Source organism: Triturus cristatus, chromosome 5_1 (genome assembly GCF_964204655.1).
Source record: "Triturus cristatus chromosome 5_1, aTriCri1.1, whole genome shotgun sequence".
Taxonomy (NCBI): Eukaryota; Metazoa; Chordata; class Amphibia; order Caudata; family Salamandridae; genus Triturus; species Triturus cristatus.
The window spans coordinates 983,055,124-983,072,354 of NC_140587.1; the positions used below are offsets into that span (position 1 = coordinate 983,055,124).

The 17,231-nt window shown below is 44.0% G+C and overlaps 1 protein-coding gene across 1 annotated transcript in view; it reads left to right on the forward strand.

The window, feature by feature from the left end:
- ADAMTS16 (ADAM metallopeptidase with thrombospondin type 1 motif 16) overlaps positions 1-17,231 on the forward strand; it is a 637,963-nt gene that overhangs the window by 172,479 nt on the left and 448,253 nt on the right. The window contains exons 5-6 of the mRNA XM_085606087.1: positions 2,959-3,158; positions 9,697-9,780. Of these exons, the coding sequence (XP_085462213.1) occupies positions 2,959-3,158; positions 9,697-9,780 (284 nt within the window). The remainder of the gene's footprint in view (positions 1-2,958; positions 3,159-9,696; positions 9,781-17,231) is intronic.

Sequence of the window (17,231 nt, forward strand, 5' to 3'; positions counted from 1 at the left end):
CAAAAAACCCAAGGCTGACTCCAAGGACCTCAAGAACTTCCGGCCCATCTCCCTGCTCCCGTTCCCGGCGAAGGTCATCGAGAAGACCGTCAACAGACAACTGAACCGCTACCTCAAGGAGAACAGCATCCTGGACCCGTCCCAGTCCGGGTTCCGCAGCAACGACAGCACCAAAACTGCCCTCATCGCCGCCACCGATGACATCAGGGCCCTGCTGGACAACCGCGAAACCGCGGCCCTCATCCTCCTGGACCTGTCAGCCACCTTCGACACTGTCTGCCACCACACCCTACGCACACGCCTCCAAGATGCTGGGATCCGAGACAAGGCTTTGGACTGGACCACCTCCTTCCTCTCCGGCAGAATCCAGAGCGTCCGCCTCCCCCTTTCCGCTCCGAAGCCACCGAGATCATCTGCGGCATACCCCAGGGCTCATCCCTCAGCCCGACATTGTTTAACATCTACATGGCACCGCTCGCCCACGTCGCCCGACTGCATGACCTCAACATCAGCTCCTACGCCGACAACACCCGGCTGATCCTATCCATCACCAAGGACCCCCTTACCGCCAAAACCAACCTGCACGAAGGAATGAAAGCCGTCACCGAGTGGATGAAGAACAGCCGCCTGAAGCTAAACTCGGGCAAGACAGAAGTCCTCATCCTCTGCTCCACCCCCGCGGCCTGGGACGACTCCTGGTGGCTGACCGCACTGGGAACAGCACCAACACCCACCGACCACACACGCAACCTGGGGTTCATTCTCGACTCTACTCTCTCCATGACAAAGCAGGTCAACGCCATCTCGTCCTCCTGCTTCAACACCCTCCGCATGCTCCGCAAGATCTACAGGTGGATCCCCACCGAAACAAGAAGAACGGTCACCCAGGCCCTCGTCAGCAGTAGGTTGGACTACGGAAACGCCCTCTACGCAGGAGTCTCGGCCAAACTCCAGAAACGACTACAACATGTTCAGAACGCCTCTGCACGCCTGATCCTCGACATCCCTTGCCACAGCCACATCACACCCCACCTGAGAGACCTGCACTGGCTCCCCATCAACAAGAGGATCACCTTCAAGCTCCTCACCCACGCACACAAGGCACTCCACAAAACTCGACCAGCATACCTCAACAGATGACTCACCTTCTACACCCCCAACCGCCAGCTCCGCTCCGCCGACCTTGCCCTCGCCACTGTACCCCGCATCCAAAGAGCAACCTCCTGCGGCAGATCGTTCTCCCACCTCGCCGCCACGACCTAGAACACCCTCCCCATCCTCCTACAACAGACCCAAGACCTGCTGATCTTCAGAAGACTCCTCAAGGCCTGGCTATTCGAGCAGTAGCAGCATCCCGCCCCCCCCCCCCCAGCGCCTTGAGACCCCCACGGGTGAATAGTGCGCTTTACAAATGTTCTGATTGATTGATTGATTGAAGCTACACCCCTGCTAGACATAGTCCTCGGTTCTAGTGGGAGAGACATCCATAAGTGGTCTCCGCATACATCTCACTTTCTCAAAACAGGGTTCAGAGAATAAAGAACAGTTTGAAGATAGTTTTCTAGGGGGCTGACCTCATCAGCCATTTCTGCACCTCTATGGGTCCATCAGTGTATAAAGGACCTGATGTACCTCTCTTGGGTCCCAGATACAATTATTGCGCAGCATCTGCAGTGCAACACGCATACATGCCAATATTTTGAAATTAGAAAAAGGGAGATTTAAAAAAAAACTGGCGCCCTTATTTTCCCTAATAACACATTGAAGTAAAGTCAGTGTTAAGTGGGAGACAGATAAAATAAACTCTTTTTTTTGGCTTAAAACGGGAGTCACCTGCCTGAATCAGATCTGCTAGCATGTGTGGTCCAGACAATATTTATGAGCGGTGACAGATAAACTAATCCATCAAGGATCAAAAAATAATTCATAAGGTTTTTCAGACTCTCAGCTGCTTTGATATTTATTGACAAGGATTCCATTTGCCAATGCCTCCAAATGCCTATGGATGATCGGTTGGAGGCCTGTAAAGAAGAGCTGACCTCCGTGCCAAATTAGTATCTACGAAATGCCGAAATTTCAGTGAATATCCCTTAAAGGGACAAGGGCTGAAATTCGTAATTGAAACAGGATGATCCAAGGATACTAGGTGAGCATGCAGCGGTGCCAGGACTACCCTCTCCTCCCCAGAACGCGATGGATGGCTTCTTGGCGTTTATTATGCGAAATGTAACATTAGAAGAAATCAGGCGGTCAGTCATCATGTCTCCTATGCATCCCGAATGGCAATGTTGGAAGTCTCCTGTATATTTTTATGGGTATATACTGAAAAATTAATATAGTGTGCCCATTTTTGGTAAATCTATCGTTAATTAGAGTTGATAGCACCCTTGAAATCGTATTTTTATTTTTCCATAGCAAATAATATTGTAAGCCAACAATTATCTTTCATTTCATAATAATGTCTTTCCAAAGGGGATCTTTTGCTCTTTTTGAGCTAAGCACACCTGTTTGTGCGACAATTTAAATACAGAGGGCCTATCATTTGCTATAGGTGACATGCCAACAATAGTAAATTTTTCTTTATTTATTTTTTTCCTATTGCTTGTACATGTGTTTGTTTGTGGATAACCCGTATATTTTCTGTATTTACTTGTTTGAATCTTCTCAATCCTCTCCAACGTCTCTTCCTGAATTTTTTCCTTATTCTTTCCAATTCTCAAACAATTGAATCCTTTCAATTCTTTTTTCATCATTTCTGTGCCTCACTTTCCCATACATGTTTGTATTGCAGAATACAACCCAGTGAACGGTTGTTTTTTCATGTTTTTTTGTTATTACTGCCATACTTGACCTGCTTTCTGGTATTTCGGTTGCTTTTCTAATACATGGAGTGATTTTATATCTCCTCTGTCTCATACGTTATCCCTTTTCTCATAACCTCTTTTTTTTCCTTCATAGACATGCCCAAACCGCCAAAAGAAGATATTTACATCTTGCCAGACGAATACCGATTCCAGCCGCGAAACAAGCGCTCCCCTTTGAAGGCCCACAAAAATAAACCTCTGAATGTCGAAACACTTGCTGTCGTCGACAAAAAAATGATGCAAAACCACGGCCATGAAAACATCACAACCTACGTCCTGACGATTCTCAATATGGTAAGGCAGGGCCTATTGTTTAGGGAAATTGTGTAATTTATATTTTTACAATACGAGTGCAGTTCTAACAGAGGATTAGGGTGGTTTCAGAGCCACAGGCATGCAGCTTTCTGAAAGGTGCACAGAAATGATGAGTCAGTAACGGCACGGCAGCCACAAAACTGGTAATTGCCTCTTTGCCAAAAGGATGCTAGACGCCAGGGATAAAGGCAGGAAACCTTGAAGAATCTTTATAGTAGGTTTAGGATGTCTTTAAACACTCTAAACTTGTGTGGTGTCTTAGAATTGCAAGAGTGCCATAGTGGGGTTAGCAGGGCTCTTCCTTACCACAGGGATGTAATGACAGTGGAAGAGGTGACCATGCTCCAGCAGAGGTTTGGTTCTACACATAGGATTCACCTGTAAACTTTGCCAGACGTTTGTTCACGAAAAACTGTTTAAAGTCCTAATTTACAAACCAAACACGTGCAGTTTGCACCCACTGGTTTGAGAATGGGAATGCAGCTGCAATATGATCAGCTCGTAAAAGAACATTTGTACATTGTCGCGTGTTCTAAAGCAAAATGGAAGACGCAGAAAAAAAGCTTTGGAATGTTAGTGTTGGAGGCCTATGCCAGTCATCAGTGGCCCGGAGCCACTCCATTGTCTTCAATGGCACTGCCCCAACACTTCAATACGCTAACGTTAACGAAACTTGAGGAAGCCCCCTGCAAACTATATCAAGCCCCCCCTCCAGACTCAGTCAGGAGCTGTCATGCCAAGGTACTGTGCTGAGGGGGCCCCCTGGAGTTCAGGGCCCACCGCACCGCGGGGGCTGCAGGGGACTTTGTTACACCACTGTTTCAGTGTTCTCAATTGTGTTATTGCACTCAGATAGAGTGTGGAAAGTGGTGCACTGCTTTCTTTCCAGATTAACTTCATGCTGTTCGTCAAACAGTTACACTTTCAGGTGCACAGAGCAGTCTTGGTTATATATTTTTTCACAGTCCAGAGTTTAATCATCTTGTTAAAAGGAACCATCTCACGAAACAATAGCTTATGATGCTCCAGGTTGAGAATAATACTTGGTTTTGTTACATAGTGCTACATAATCAAATTCTGCTATGTTGAAGCACTGTCAGTACTACTTATTTTCATGACAACATTTATAGGGACTCATTTTGCCAACCTAAGAAAGCTGGAAAGCTAGGTTGGCATTGCTGGAATTCGAACTCGTGACCTAGTGATCTGAACAGGTGTTGGAAATGAACATTAGTCCAAGAAACCATAGTGAACATAGCGCAGCTCTGTGGTATGCAGAAGACATCTTGGGGAGTTTCCATTGGATTTCTGGCTTGTAACTCCTGTTTTCATGCTTCCCATTTGCTGGTTTTATTTGCTTCAGGCTGTCTAGGTTCAGTTTGTCCCGCCCGATGAGAAAGTCATGTTCACTGTATTCTTCCACGAATTCAGAATCTCTCAACACGCCTTTAAATCTTGTACCTATCTTGTCACGTTTGCTGGGCATTCAAAGAACAAGATCAAATGGCAAGCTGTGTTTTTGTGGGAGCCTGGATTTTTTGCTTTTGGCGGACTTCAAAGTGAGATCATTTATAGGAAAGAGGAATGCAGCATACTTTCTCCATGGAGCCTGCTTGTGCCCTTTTTTAAAATGTAATTTTTTACATAGCCATCTCAAAAGGTATCTTATTCTTCATCTGCACAAAACATTTGCAAGTTTTTTGCAAAATTCCTATTCTTTCGTGAGTGCATTTCATTTGCGAAACTGTCATTTTAGGAACAAAGTAAAAAACTGAATTTTAGTCTGAGTCAGCCTAACACATGGTGATCCTTAGCAATTTACACTGTTTATGGCCCATTCACTGGATAAGATCTTTTTACAAGAAAGAGCTAGCCACTCTGTAGCAACATTTAACAATGCTTGGTTTTCACTTTGATGTGTAAAGCATATGATTTATTTATTACATCTAGGGCAACTCGTTTTAGAGAGTTGGGTAAGTTTAAAGGCACATTTTAACAACGCTTTTCTATTTATGTTTACCTACATAATAATTCTATATTCCATCTGTAACTGTGCCTTTTTAGGAACTCATACATTGCTGGATGTAAATGAGTTCCTCATTTGTCTTTGCAGGCACTAGGTTCATGATTTCAATGGTGCAGCAGGTGCAGTGGCACAGGGGCCAAAAGGACTAGGAACCCACAGAACACTGATTATTGCTTTATGTTACTAATAAGCAAGCAGTCACAAGTGCAGTCACCTTTCAGGCACTAGAGACATGATTTGAATGGTGCAGCAAGTGCAGTGGCATAGTGCAGACAGCTCTAGGAAACCCACTGAACACCAATTACTGCTGTCTGTTACTGTTAAGCACAACCATATCTGGAGTATCCGTCAGAGCAGGGAGGCCGATGTTCAACAAACAGACTTCAAATCTGGTACTTTTACCAATACATATACGAGTAAGGATCTTTTAAATCAACGAATGAGGCAAAGATCACAAATACCTGCGTTAATGGTCCTGTTATAACATAGATTTTCATATATAAAGAAATCTATATTAATAATACTTTCCACCTTAGAATACAATACGGTGGCTTTAAAGGATACAAGAAAAGGATCCATACATCTATAGAGGCTCCCCTAAGTGAGGCCCTAGCGGTGGCGAGACATATTTCTACTTCCACAGTAATTGATTAGACATAATCCATCGTAATATTCAGATTGAAAGTTTTATTGTCCTGAAGAAAGTGAAAATATTGAACAAGCACCGAAACGCTGCGTCAACTTTTAATGGTTTTAAGATTTTCGATTTTTAATGTTTTTAGGCTCCTGATACGCTTAGATTGTAACCTATATTGGGAGGAAGATTACAATTAAATATGCAATATCTTTTTTGGAATAAAATTGTTTCTCTAATATATTCATGATCGAATTGAACAAGTTTTTTTGTGCAAACGTATGCTGTACTGTGTTACTGTGATTAATAGATTATTTTAAGTTTTTATAAAGTTTTTTCCAATAGAGGCACATAGTGGGTTAATGAAAGCTGTTAGATTTGTCAGCATCTAAATCTTTGGCGTAGATAGAGGTGTATTCTCTTTCACACATTATGACATAGGGACTTCCTGTTTTTCAGCTTATTAATACACTCCGTCCCTAATAATTATATAGGGGTACCTCCCGTTCTTGTTTAACTTTGTTACTGTTAAGCAAGCAGTCACAAGTCCAGTTATTTTGCAGGCATGAGGGCCATGATTTGAATGGTGCAGCAGGTACAGTGGCCAAAAGCTCTAGGAAACCCATTAAACACTGATTATTTCTATATTTTACTACTAAACAAGCAGTCAGGAGTGTATTGCTGGTTCTTTTTTAACCATTGCACCAAAAGTAACACATAGCCTAAAGTATCACCATGATAAAAGCTGTAACCTATTGAACTTTTCTGTTTATCTATAACTTACGTTCCATTCAGTGTATTTATATGGCACATTTCCTAGTTTTTGAATGGCCTACAATGCTTCTGAATCTGGACACACTAACACCTTGGCAAGGGCATTCTACAGTCTATAACATTAGCACTTCAGTCGTTGTAAACCCCATATAAATACTTAGAACTTGGCATTCCATACCAAGCATTGGCAAAGCCAATGAGTTTCACCTATGCGAGATCTATTGGTTTTGCCATTTTTTTTGCCATATTATGCAGAAGCGCTAGCTTCAGGGCAGCGCAACTGAATTTTTTTTAAAAAAAGCACTATAACGCGGACAACGTTGGCTGTGTCATACAGCTTTTTTACATTACTTTCAGTGATTTGCAACACAGCAAAAAAACATTAACAAAGCTAATAAATCTCACATAGGCAAGACCTATTGGCTTTGCCAATGCTTGTTTTAGGCTGCCATCCAAAGCGCTCTGATACATTATGTGCCTTTATCTTTGCAGGGCATGCAATTAACAGCTGTTAACGCCCTCCGAATAGAGTATTAATCAAAAAACACTCTTCAAAAAGTACACCCAAGAATATAAAATCAAGTGTAGGACCGCACTCTGTCCAGCTTGAGAGTGGAACGATTGTACTTCTCCCCCATTCAAGTAGCGTTCTGTGATGAGTATTCAGCTCTTGGCAACAGCGACATGAAAAAAAAGTAAGCTTAATCTAGTGTGTGATTTCCATAGTGTCTTTTAAATATCACGACAATCGCATGGACACTGCCAAAAGCCGCACCAGAATGGGGCCTCATCAAACTGAGTCAATCTATTTTTATTGATGCTATTTCTGAACGGAGTCCTTTGATCAGAAAACAGCATTAATGTGAATAAAAGTATCAGCCCCCTTGAGCAGGCGGTTTCTGTAGTGAAACACAGGTCGTGGAACCATTCTTTTTACCTGTTTCCTGGCATATTCAAGACAGGGGCTGCAGAGTATGCAAACATATCTGGATGAAAAGAGCATTCTTAATATTAAATAGGCGAGGGTGCCATTTTTGATATGAAAAGAAAACCGTAGAAATTGCAATTTTTATGCCATTTTGCGGTCAATTGAGCAGACAATTTCTCACGGGAACAGTAAAACTGCAACTGAGAGACATTTTCTACTCAAGCTCGTCTCCTGCTGGTTTTTCGTATGACGTTTGTATATGAGGAATGCTCTTGAAATTTCATACTTGATGCTTGCAAAGTGCATTTCACACAGTATGTGTATTTTTGGAAAAAAAATACATATATTTTGCCCCAAAAAACCACAACTTCGCTCACCTCTAAAAAAGGTATTTAATTAAGTATCATGTCTAGGGCTCCCGGTTTTATGGTATTTATATTTTTGTCATTTCCATCGGTATTTATCCATTTTTATTTTAGGTTTTGTGAAAAAATGACGCTGAAATGTGAATATTTCTGCATTTAGTTAACCAGTTAATGTGCACTTGTGCCTGAACGCCTGAGAGGTTTCAATGATATATACACACTTAGATGGTAAAATATGCACTTTTAAGAATAATGTACATTTTAGTATCAAGGTTGTGCAAATCTGCTTCTCTTTAAGGCTCTTTATTAAAATCCTTATATTTGTTTAATCCCCTTGACTGTCAATCCACACAGCTATTATCCTGGCAGTCATGACTGACAGCATTTAGAATCTCTCAAAAACGACCCAATTTCCGTTTTTATCCACATTTAAAATAAATACAGACAGGAAAATTAATGGTTTTCTGGAAAAGAGGGAGCCTTAATAATGTCCCATTGCTGAGGTCTAGAGCAATAGTTAAAGGACCCGCTCTCCAGTTATAGACATGAGCATCAGGTGTGGACCAATAAGAAGAGAGAGGGCTTCAACAATCTTTATATCCTGAGGCAGAAGGGCTGTAACTGGATAGAACATTCCACCCACTAAGGGTAGAATGCTCTAAAATAAACAGAGAGAAATTAAAAGACAAGCAAAGGAATGTTGGAGCAGAAGGTCTGTACCAGCCATTATTGGCACTGAGCCCCTTCATTGTCTTCAATTGAGCTCACAGCATTCCAATTTCCTTATTTTGTCATTATTACCAAATTCTAAATTATGACTTAGAAAGAACTATCCACCTCTAATCATTGAACATGAGTTCCCATTTTTCGGACACCCTGCCTCTTACACCTAACAGTGGCCATGAACTGGATGCCACTGAGCCGCCTTTGAATCTTAGCCCTGATAATTGACTGATGTTGCTGCATAAATCGGGGTTGCCACATTCTAAGAAAGCCTGAAGAAATAATGTAAACCATACTCTCACTACAGGCTCTACTAGACTTCTCATCACTGCATGTTTCGTTCTCCAAAATCCCTGAATTTGACATATCATGCATGGGACCCTGAAGAAACAGAAAAAAATACTACGAGTTCAAATAACTTAAAAAGTTTACAAAGCCATGCAAGGTAGTGCAATTTGTCACTTGAGTGGCTTTGTACATCTGCGTCACCTTGTCTGATGCAAGGACAGCGCAACTTCTTGATAAATCTGGCTCACTCCATGTTATAGCTGGAGGAATGGTTGGATAGATTTGTAGTAACGTTGTGTCATTCAGTGTACAATTAAGCAGTCACTTAACTCTTTAGTTTTCATATAGTGCTTCATACTGATGTTTGTGTTGTCTCTAAGCACTGTAACTGACCTGTGTTATTATTATCCAGTATATTGTGACTCAGCTTACTGACCGTGGAAGGATGAAAGAGTGAGAGCCTGAGTTAGAGTTTGGCAGATGGGTTACTCCGTCACAAGTGTGACGGAGTAACACATTCTCCTTATTACAAGTGGATTATATCCTATGACACTTGCAATACGATGGGTAGAATATCCATTACGTTTGTGACGGATTAACCCATCCACCAAACTGTAAATCAGGCCCTTAGTTGGTAAATGTATGATTCAAACTAGTGACTTACAGGTAACTACATATTTCAGCAGTGAGCGTTGAACTCACGGAGCCATCTTGACGGCTATCCTGGGAACACTGCCCTTATTTTACCCAAGGTAATAAATATGCGTTTCTCATTTCAGGTGTCTGCCTTATTCAAAGACGGGACCATAGGTGGCAACATCAACATTGTGATTGTTGGACTCATACTCCTGGAAGAAGAGCAGGTATGTTCCAGAGACCGCCCATGCTGCGGCAAAAACACTAACAATCTGTTAAAATCTGGCCTTTCCTGTCCTTATATTGATTCTCTATTAAAAACAATAGTAGGAGAAAGGTCCCTTGACTTGACAAACATTCAATCAAAAAGTTTTTGTGTGTGCAGTTATTTAATTCAACTATGAAATACACTCCACATCACACTCCGTTAACAACTCTTGATAGAATAATGTTAACCAGAGACCTTAATGAAAGTGAGACATTGTATTAATAGCGCTTTGTTCCTTGTAGTTTGTGACTTAAAACAGTTTAGTCTAACTATCAGCAAGCAATTAATTACATATATATAATAATTCCTTATGTTTATATTGATTACGTCCATTGAGAAAAGTTGATTGTGTTTGAAATGAACAGTGAGAACCTTTTGTACTATAGAAAACACATTTCTTTGAAGGTGTACAGTCAAATACAAAAGTGAGGAATAAATTCTAGCTAAAAACAAAAACCTGAGTAGTCTTTGGAAAGCACCAGTCCAACTGAGCTAGCCATGACAACATTTCTCAGTGGATTGCAAGATGTGTGGATGCTGTTAGAGCTGCATGGGTTCTCTGTGCCATTACCTGTCAATCAATCAAACAGGATTTTTTAAAGTGCTGCTTATCAGCCGTGACGGTATCCAGGTGCTGGGGGGGAGAGGGGATATTCTGCTGGTGGACGTCGTCAGTCGAACAGTCAGGTCTTAAGGCTGTTTCTGAATTCTTGCAGTGTGGGGGAGGTCCAGAGGTGGAGTGGGAGGCTGGTCCAGGTTTTGGCGGCCAGGTAGGAGAAGAAGCGGCCACCTATCCTGCTGTAGAGGTACAGAGGAGTGTGAGCGAGGGTGGCAGATCGCAGTTGTCTCGTGTGTTGGGAGAAGTTCAGCCTAGGATTGAGGTAGGCTGGTCTCACGTTGTGAAGGGCTTTGTAGATATAGGTCAGCTTTTTGACTGACATCTCTTGTGTATATGGAGCCATTGGAGGGATCTGAGGTGAGGGGTAGTTTGGGCACGCCTCGGGAGGTCAAGGATAAGCCTAGCTGCTGCGTTCTGGAATGTTTGTACTCTGTTTAGAAGGTGGAAGGTGATCTGTATGTAGAGGGTGCTGCCGGAGACCAGGCAGCTGGTTGGTGAGGTGGCAGTCGATTGCTTTTCCAGGACTTTAGCTAGGAAGGGTAGGAGGGAGATAGACTGGCAGTTTTTCAGTTCTTGAGGGTAAGCAGAGGGTTTTTTGAGCAGGTGTTTGATCTCAGGGTCTTTCTATTCTGCCGGGAAGGAGGCAGCAGAGATGCAGGTGTTGAAGATTAGGTGAGTTCTCGGCTGATGGAGTTGTTCCCCAGGTTGAACATGTGGTGGGGACAAGGGTCCCTGGGTGCACCTGAGTGGATAGATCTAATGATTGTGGTGGTAGTCTGTGTGGTGAGGGCCCCCCAAGCTGTGCACATCCTTGGGGAGGGTGTGGAGTCGGTGAGGGTGAAGAGAATGTGGGAGTTGGAGATAGTAGGTTGGGGGTCGAAGTGTTCGTAGGTGGCGGAGATTTTGCTGTAGAAGTCTGTCAGAGTGTCGCAGAGTTTTATGGGAGGGAGTGATGGAGTGATTGCTGTGTTCGGAGCTTGCGTCGAGGCAGATGGCCAGGGATTGCTTTTTGACTTTTTTTCAGGAGCAGGTGGTAGTGGTATAAGGCCTTTTTGAAGTTGGCTTGGTCGTTGGGAATTTTGCTGGCACACCAGATTCTTTCCAGTCGTTTGCAAGTGCATTTGGAGGATTTGAGTTATGGAGTGAACCAGCTGGTATGTTTGATGGGTCTGCCCTGTCTCACAGGTTTGAGGGGGTGACGCTGTCGGCGCATTCTGTGATCCATGGGTTGAAGTTCTTGACAGCCACCTCGAGGATGGAGGTGGTGTCAGGGGTGGATGCATTGAGGGTGTCAGTCCAGAGGTCCTCAGTTACCTTGTTTCAGCTCTTGTGGGCGGTGCCAACAGGCTGCCGTGGGTGTCAGGGGTAGCTGTGAGGGAGAAGTGGACGATCAAGTGGTCGGACCAGGTTATTTCAGAGGTGTGGCTATATCTGATCCTGTTGCTGGTTGTGAAGATGGGGTGCAATGTATGCTTGGCTATGTGTGTGGAGTCGGTGGCTAGTTGTGTGAGGCCAAGGTTATTCATGCTCTCGATTAAGTTGGCCATGAGGTCACTGGGGTTCTCAAGGTGGAAGGTAAGATCCCCGAAGAAGATGAAGTTTGCTGGATTTGATGGCAAGGGGGCAATAAAGTTGGAGATGGCCTCGCAGAAGGTGGATCATGGTCCTGGCAGTCTGAATGCCAGAGTGTCAATAATGGTGGCTTTCGAGTCTGAGCTGAGTTGGAAGTTGAGGTGTTCCATGATAGGGATGGTGTCCTCAGTGGATGTTGTGAAGCGGAGGGATTCTTTGTGAATGATGGCTATACCATCTCCGTTTTTGTTGGCGCAGTCCTGGTGTATGATCTTGTATCCACTTGGCATGACAGTGGTGACGCCTGGTGCTGAGGCAAAGTTGCACAATGTCTCAGTCAGTGAGATTGTGTTGGGTGCAAGGGAGGTAATGGTATCTCAGATTTTGGAGACATGTTTGTGGAGGGAGCTGGAGTTGATCAGGAGAACACTGGATTCCTCCTGGGTCAATGGATGTGGGCAGGGGCTGTTTGGACAGCAGCCTGATGCTGCAGCGGAACCAGCAGTATCAACAGGAGAAGGGTCCTGCTTTTGAGCGTGGGAATGTGCGGTTTCAGTTTTAGCTGCTTGGTCTGGGCTTCAGGGCTGTTATTTTGGTGCTGGTGTAGCTGTAGGTGGGAGGGATTCAGGGATCCTGGCCCTGGGCACAGTCCAGGCACCAAGGGGCACAGACGGAGTTGCCTTTGGCGCACCTCTGGCACGCCAGTGGAGCGTCCACTGCGTGGCCACACTACGGATAGCATTAAGTAGGTTCCTGGGCAGGGTCGCAAGAGGGTGGGAATCTGGGGGAAGAGCAAGTGGGGAAAATGGCAACAAAGTTAGCAGTTAGGAGGGAGGGAAAAATTCGAGTATGGGGAAAGAAGGAAGGAGGAAAAAGGCAGTTAAATGAAGGCAAATGTCAATGGAAGGAAAACGAGGGCAGAAAGGCACCTAAGTGGAGGCAAAATTCAATGAAAGAAAAATGAGGGAAACGAGGAAGTTAAGTGCAGACAAAAGTCAATAAAACAATGGGAGAAAAACAAGAAGGAAAATGGCAGGTCAGTGGAGGCAAAAGTCAATGAGTGTGCGCAGGGTCATATTTCAGCCACAAACCCCTGGTGGTACCTGCACCAACTGAAGGCCTGCTTGTTCCCTTGACTTTAAACAGCGTTGGTTACTTGCATCTTCATTTTTGAAACAGCAAGCAGCATGTAACCAATGCTACCACATACAAGCATGCACACATGTATAGAGGGTTTCACTTTGATACATGATTGATCCGAATAGGAATCTGGATCAGGAAGCCTACACAACATTCCCCCAGGCAAAAAGCCAGAAGCTCAACAATGCAAGAAGAAAAGACAGGCTTCCTACCATATCTTCACTGGTATATAAGCTGTTCGTTGTTGGACAGTTCCTGTGGGTACAGGTGCATGCTGCTGCAGCAAATGATACTCATTGTAGTCCAGGCTTTTAGACATAGTAGGATGAGGAGAAAAGAGGAGAGGGCAGAAGTTGAAGTTGGCAACATGCTGGTAATGGTTTCTACATTAAGATTGGGCTTTACTCGGATCAGGGGCGTGGCTTGGACGTGGAGGAAGATGGCAGTGTGAGTCCGCAGCTCCGTTCCAGGGGAATGTTTTGGCAACAAAAACTTTGAGTGCATAGCCCATAATATGTCAGATGCCATTGAACTAGGTGCATAACAACCTTATGCATGCCAGAAAGCCTCCAGCTCCAGCATCCTCATAAGAGACTGCACATGTAGCCTTGTATGGGCCATAATGGCACCCCACGGCTGACTTTTTGAGAACGGAAAACCGACTGACCAGCGAACAACAACGAAAGAATCCACAATACCCACATTACCCACAAACAAGTAAGCGAGATGCCCCGTGGGTGTGCTCACCTGGTTTGAATACCTGTATATCTCCAATCCTGAGTGAAAATGTTTGAGTACGATACACAGAGCAAATCTACAATGGTGGCACCATATGCATCACGCTGAGATTGATAACCTGCAACACCTCTGACGAGGTTTAAGTATTGTTGCGTCGCTTCCTTGCAAGGATCACCACCACGTAGTGTAAGCACGTATTTCTTTATTGTGTATTATCTGCATCCAGCATGCTGCGCATCCTATCTTCTTCCTCGCTTCCTGTGCTCTTCTCCTTGGCCTCCCCCTGACCGGAACTGGTGTCCGGTGACCTGTACTGCCCCTCGCCCTCTCCCAGGTCCTAGTGTCCACTCCTCAGGACACTACAAGTATAACCCTTCATATATATGCAGCTTTAAATCTCTTTACCTAAATGACAACTAAATCTCTACACTATGCTGCATGCTTCAGACCATGACAAACTTCTTTGGGTCCATACCGTTTTGCTGATGTGCCGATCTGTGATCGGAGTGAAGTAACCTCTGACACTAAGCAATGATGATTGTCAGTGCATCAATATACTGTGATTATCTGTCACTAATCATTGTATACCCGCAGATATAAATGCTGTGCCTGAGCGACAACCGTTTACAATAACTCTCAGCAATTATCATTCAGCACAAAGCCGCTCTTAAAAAAACTAAAATGGCGGCTCTGCATGTTCCCACTGTGTACAGTAAGCCCATGTTCAGTCTGCTACCCCAGATGTACACACCCTACACCCGATATGCCTTAATGTGCAACTAGGCGTCAACAGAGCTTGGTGAACTTCATGGGGGCCGTGCTGGGTTTGAAATGAGGTCTGATCACCTTAACATTGGTTTTGAGACAGATTGTCGCATATAGCCTGCTTTCAACATCCTTGACGGAGGGTCCCAGTCACTGCACTTGAAACACTAGTATTTGCACGCTTGTGTTAGAAGAGTGATCCAGGGTGCTTGAGCAGTGATCCAAAGAACAAAATGGCGGTGGAATGAGCGCAGCAAGATTCTTAGCCATGAGCATCGGTGGCTGAAACATTGCAGTGACCTTTTTAAGTGACTTTGAAAGAGCTGTGTAATAGTGATCGTTAGTGACAGAGAATGTGCCTCTCTGACTAAACGCAGTAATCCACACAAAGTTTGTCTTTCACAAGTGGAGACTGGCCAGATCTATAGCATCTTAATATTACTGACCAAACGGCAGCTGAACCAAGAGTGACCTCTGATCACTCGTGCATCACTCAATCAATAACTGATTCTTCACTGGATACAAAACAAACTCAATGGAGTTTCAAATAGGAGCTACTCAAACATTACCATAATGGACTTCTTACGGGAAAGTAATGAAAATGACTCCTCTGATCTCATTAGGCGGGAGGCACTTAAGGGGTGTTATTATCAAAATTAGATCCAAAATGAACAAAGAGGCTAATAACAAACTTGTGGAACTATAGAAGCAAATCATAGAGAATTTGAAACAAAATCGATTTTGATGTCAGATTATAACAGATTTTTGGTTTTGCACAAATCACTGAGTTACATCGCACAAACACAAGTACTGCATTCCATCAGGGAACACTAATATTAGAAATTTGATAATTAGTTAAGCGGGTGAGAACCCACCTCAAATAATAATCAAAATCCTTGTCAGGGTGAATCACAAACGTCATTACATTAATCTGTGCTTAACTCTATGGTAGATTGGCACAAAGGCAGTCAGGCTTACCTTGTACATAATGTGTAAAGTATTTATGGAACACTCAAACAGTAATAAAGTAAAAACACAACAAAAGAAAAATCCCAAATCAAACAACCGTATTCCAATAAGTAAAACAGGAGTTATGAATTTTTAAAGTTTTAAGTAAATACAGCTCCAAGAAGCACAAAGTTGTCACGGTTATCTGGTTGCACTGGACTTGGTCAAAGTCAAATGTTTAAGCCGACTGTGATGGAGTGCAGATCGAATACAAGGACCAGGTTTATCTCAGTGGTAAGTTTACCTTTTTACTTAGTCCAGTTTTCACACAAAAAAACTCAGCAGGGTCATCAACAGTCAGGCTGCCATCTGGATCCAGAGAGGGGCTCGTAAACAAGCAGGTTGCTGAAGTCTCAGGCATTGGCTGGAACTTTGCATTGACAGTACAGTCATGGTTGGCATGAAGAGCTGGTTGACAAGCGGAACTTCACATTGGTGGGAAACGCAGAACATTTGTTGATGACACAAAGAGCTCCGGGTGGTGAAATCTGGGGTCTGTATTCAGAAGGTTTGTGAAGACAGGTAGATGCGGGTCCCATGTTGACTTGAGTGATGTCGGTTTGCGAGAAGACCATGGACAACAGTGCTTAAGAATGAGTGCCGGTGCCGAACCTCTGCTCAGAAGCCCGCAGTCGGTGCAATAAGAAGTCTGTGTTCTAAATACTATGACTGCATAGCCTTAAATCCACCTCATGCTTCTTAAATTCACTACTAGATACTCCCTGCCCCTTTATCTCTCTCCTTGCAGGTTCATGCTTTCTCCCTTTCTGACAGTTTTTTTTGTTCTTTCTCACCAACTGTCTTTCCAATTTGTGTATTTTCCCTCTCTTGCTCTCTGGAAATATCTGATGGCAAAAAATAGGCACCAGTCTCCAAAAATAAGTGCCACTGGCTTAAATTAAGCACTGGTGAGATGGTTCTTTTTTACACAAAGAGCCCAGAAACTCTGCCTTTTCTCCTGGAGTCCATTGTTTGCAGTTTTGAGGTTGGAGGAGAGCACTCAAACGCCAGCCAAGGGCCTAGGACCTGGAGGGACACCTCTTGAGGGTTAGTACTCACTCCGTCAGCAGCAGGGTTCAGGTAGGTCTGGTTGGTACTGGTCAGATGGACAGTTGCGGGAAAGGCCTCTGGAAGCTTTTTGTGTCTCTGTAGCTCAAGCAGAAGGTTAGACTACTGACCCTTGGAGTCCCTTCTGCAGTCCTGGGTTGGAGGCAAACAGGTCCAGTTTTCTTTCAGGCTTTAGACAGCAGGACAGTCTGTCTTCTGAGTCTCCACAGGTCCAGGATTGTTCTGAGTGTGTCATTTATTTTTATACCCAGTGCCAGCATGTGTGTGAGGCATGCCCCTTTGTGTAGCCCTAAACTGGTTCTGGTCAGTTCCTCTTTTATCGCAGAGATTGGTTCCAATATTTTGAAGGGAACATGGGACAGGCAGACCCAGATGTGGACTGCATTGCCAGTGATAGGGCATGCATCTTCTGAAGTCAGGAAGGGGATCAGGGGAGCCCTCTGAATAGCCTTTGAAGCTCAGGAAGGGCTGGGTAGAACCCACCAAGCCACCCAGCTCAG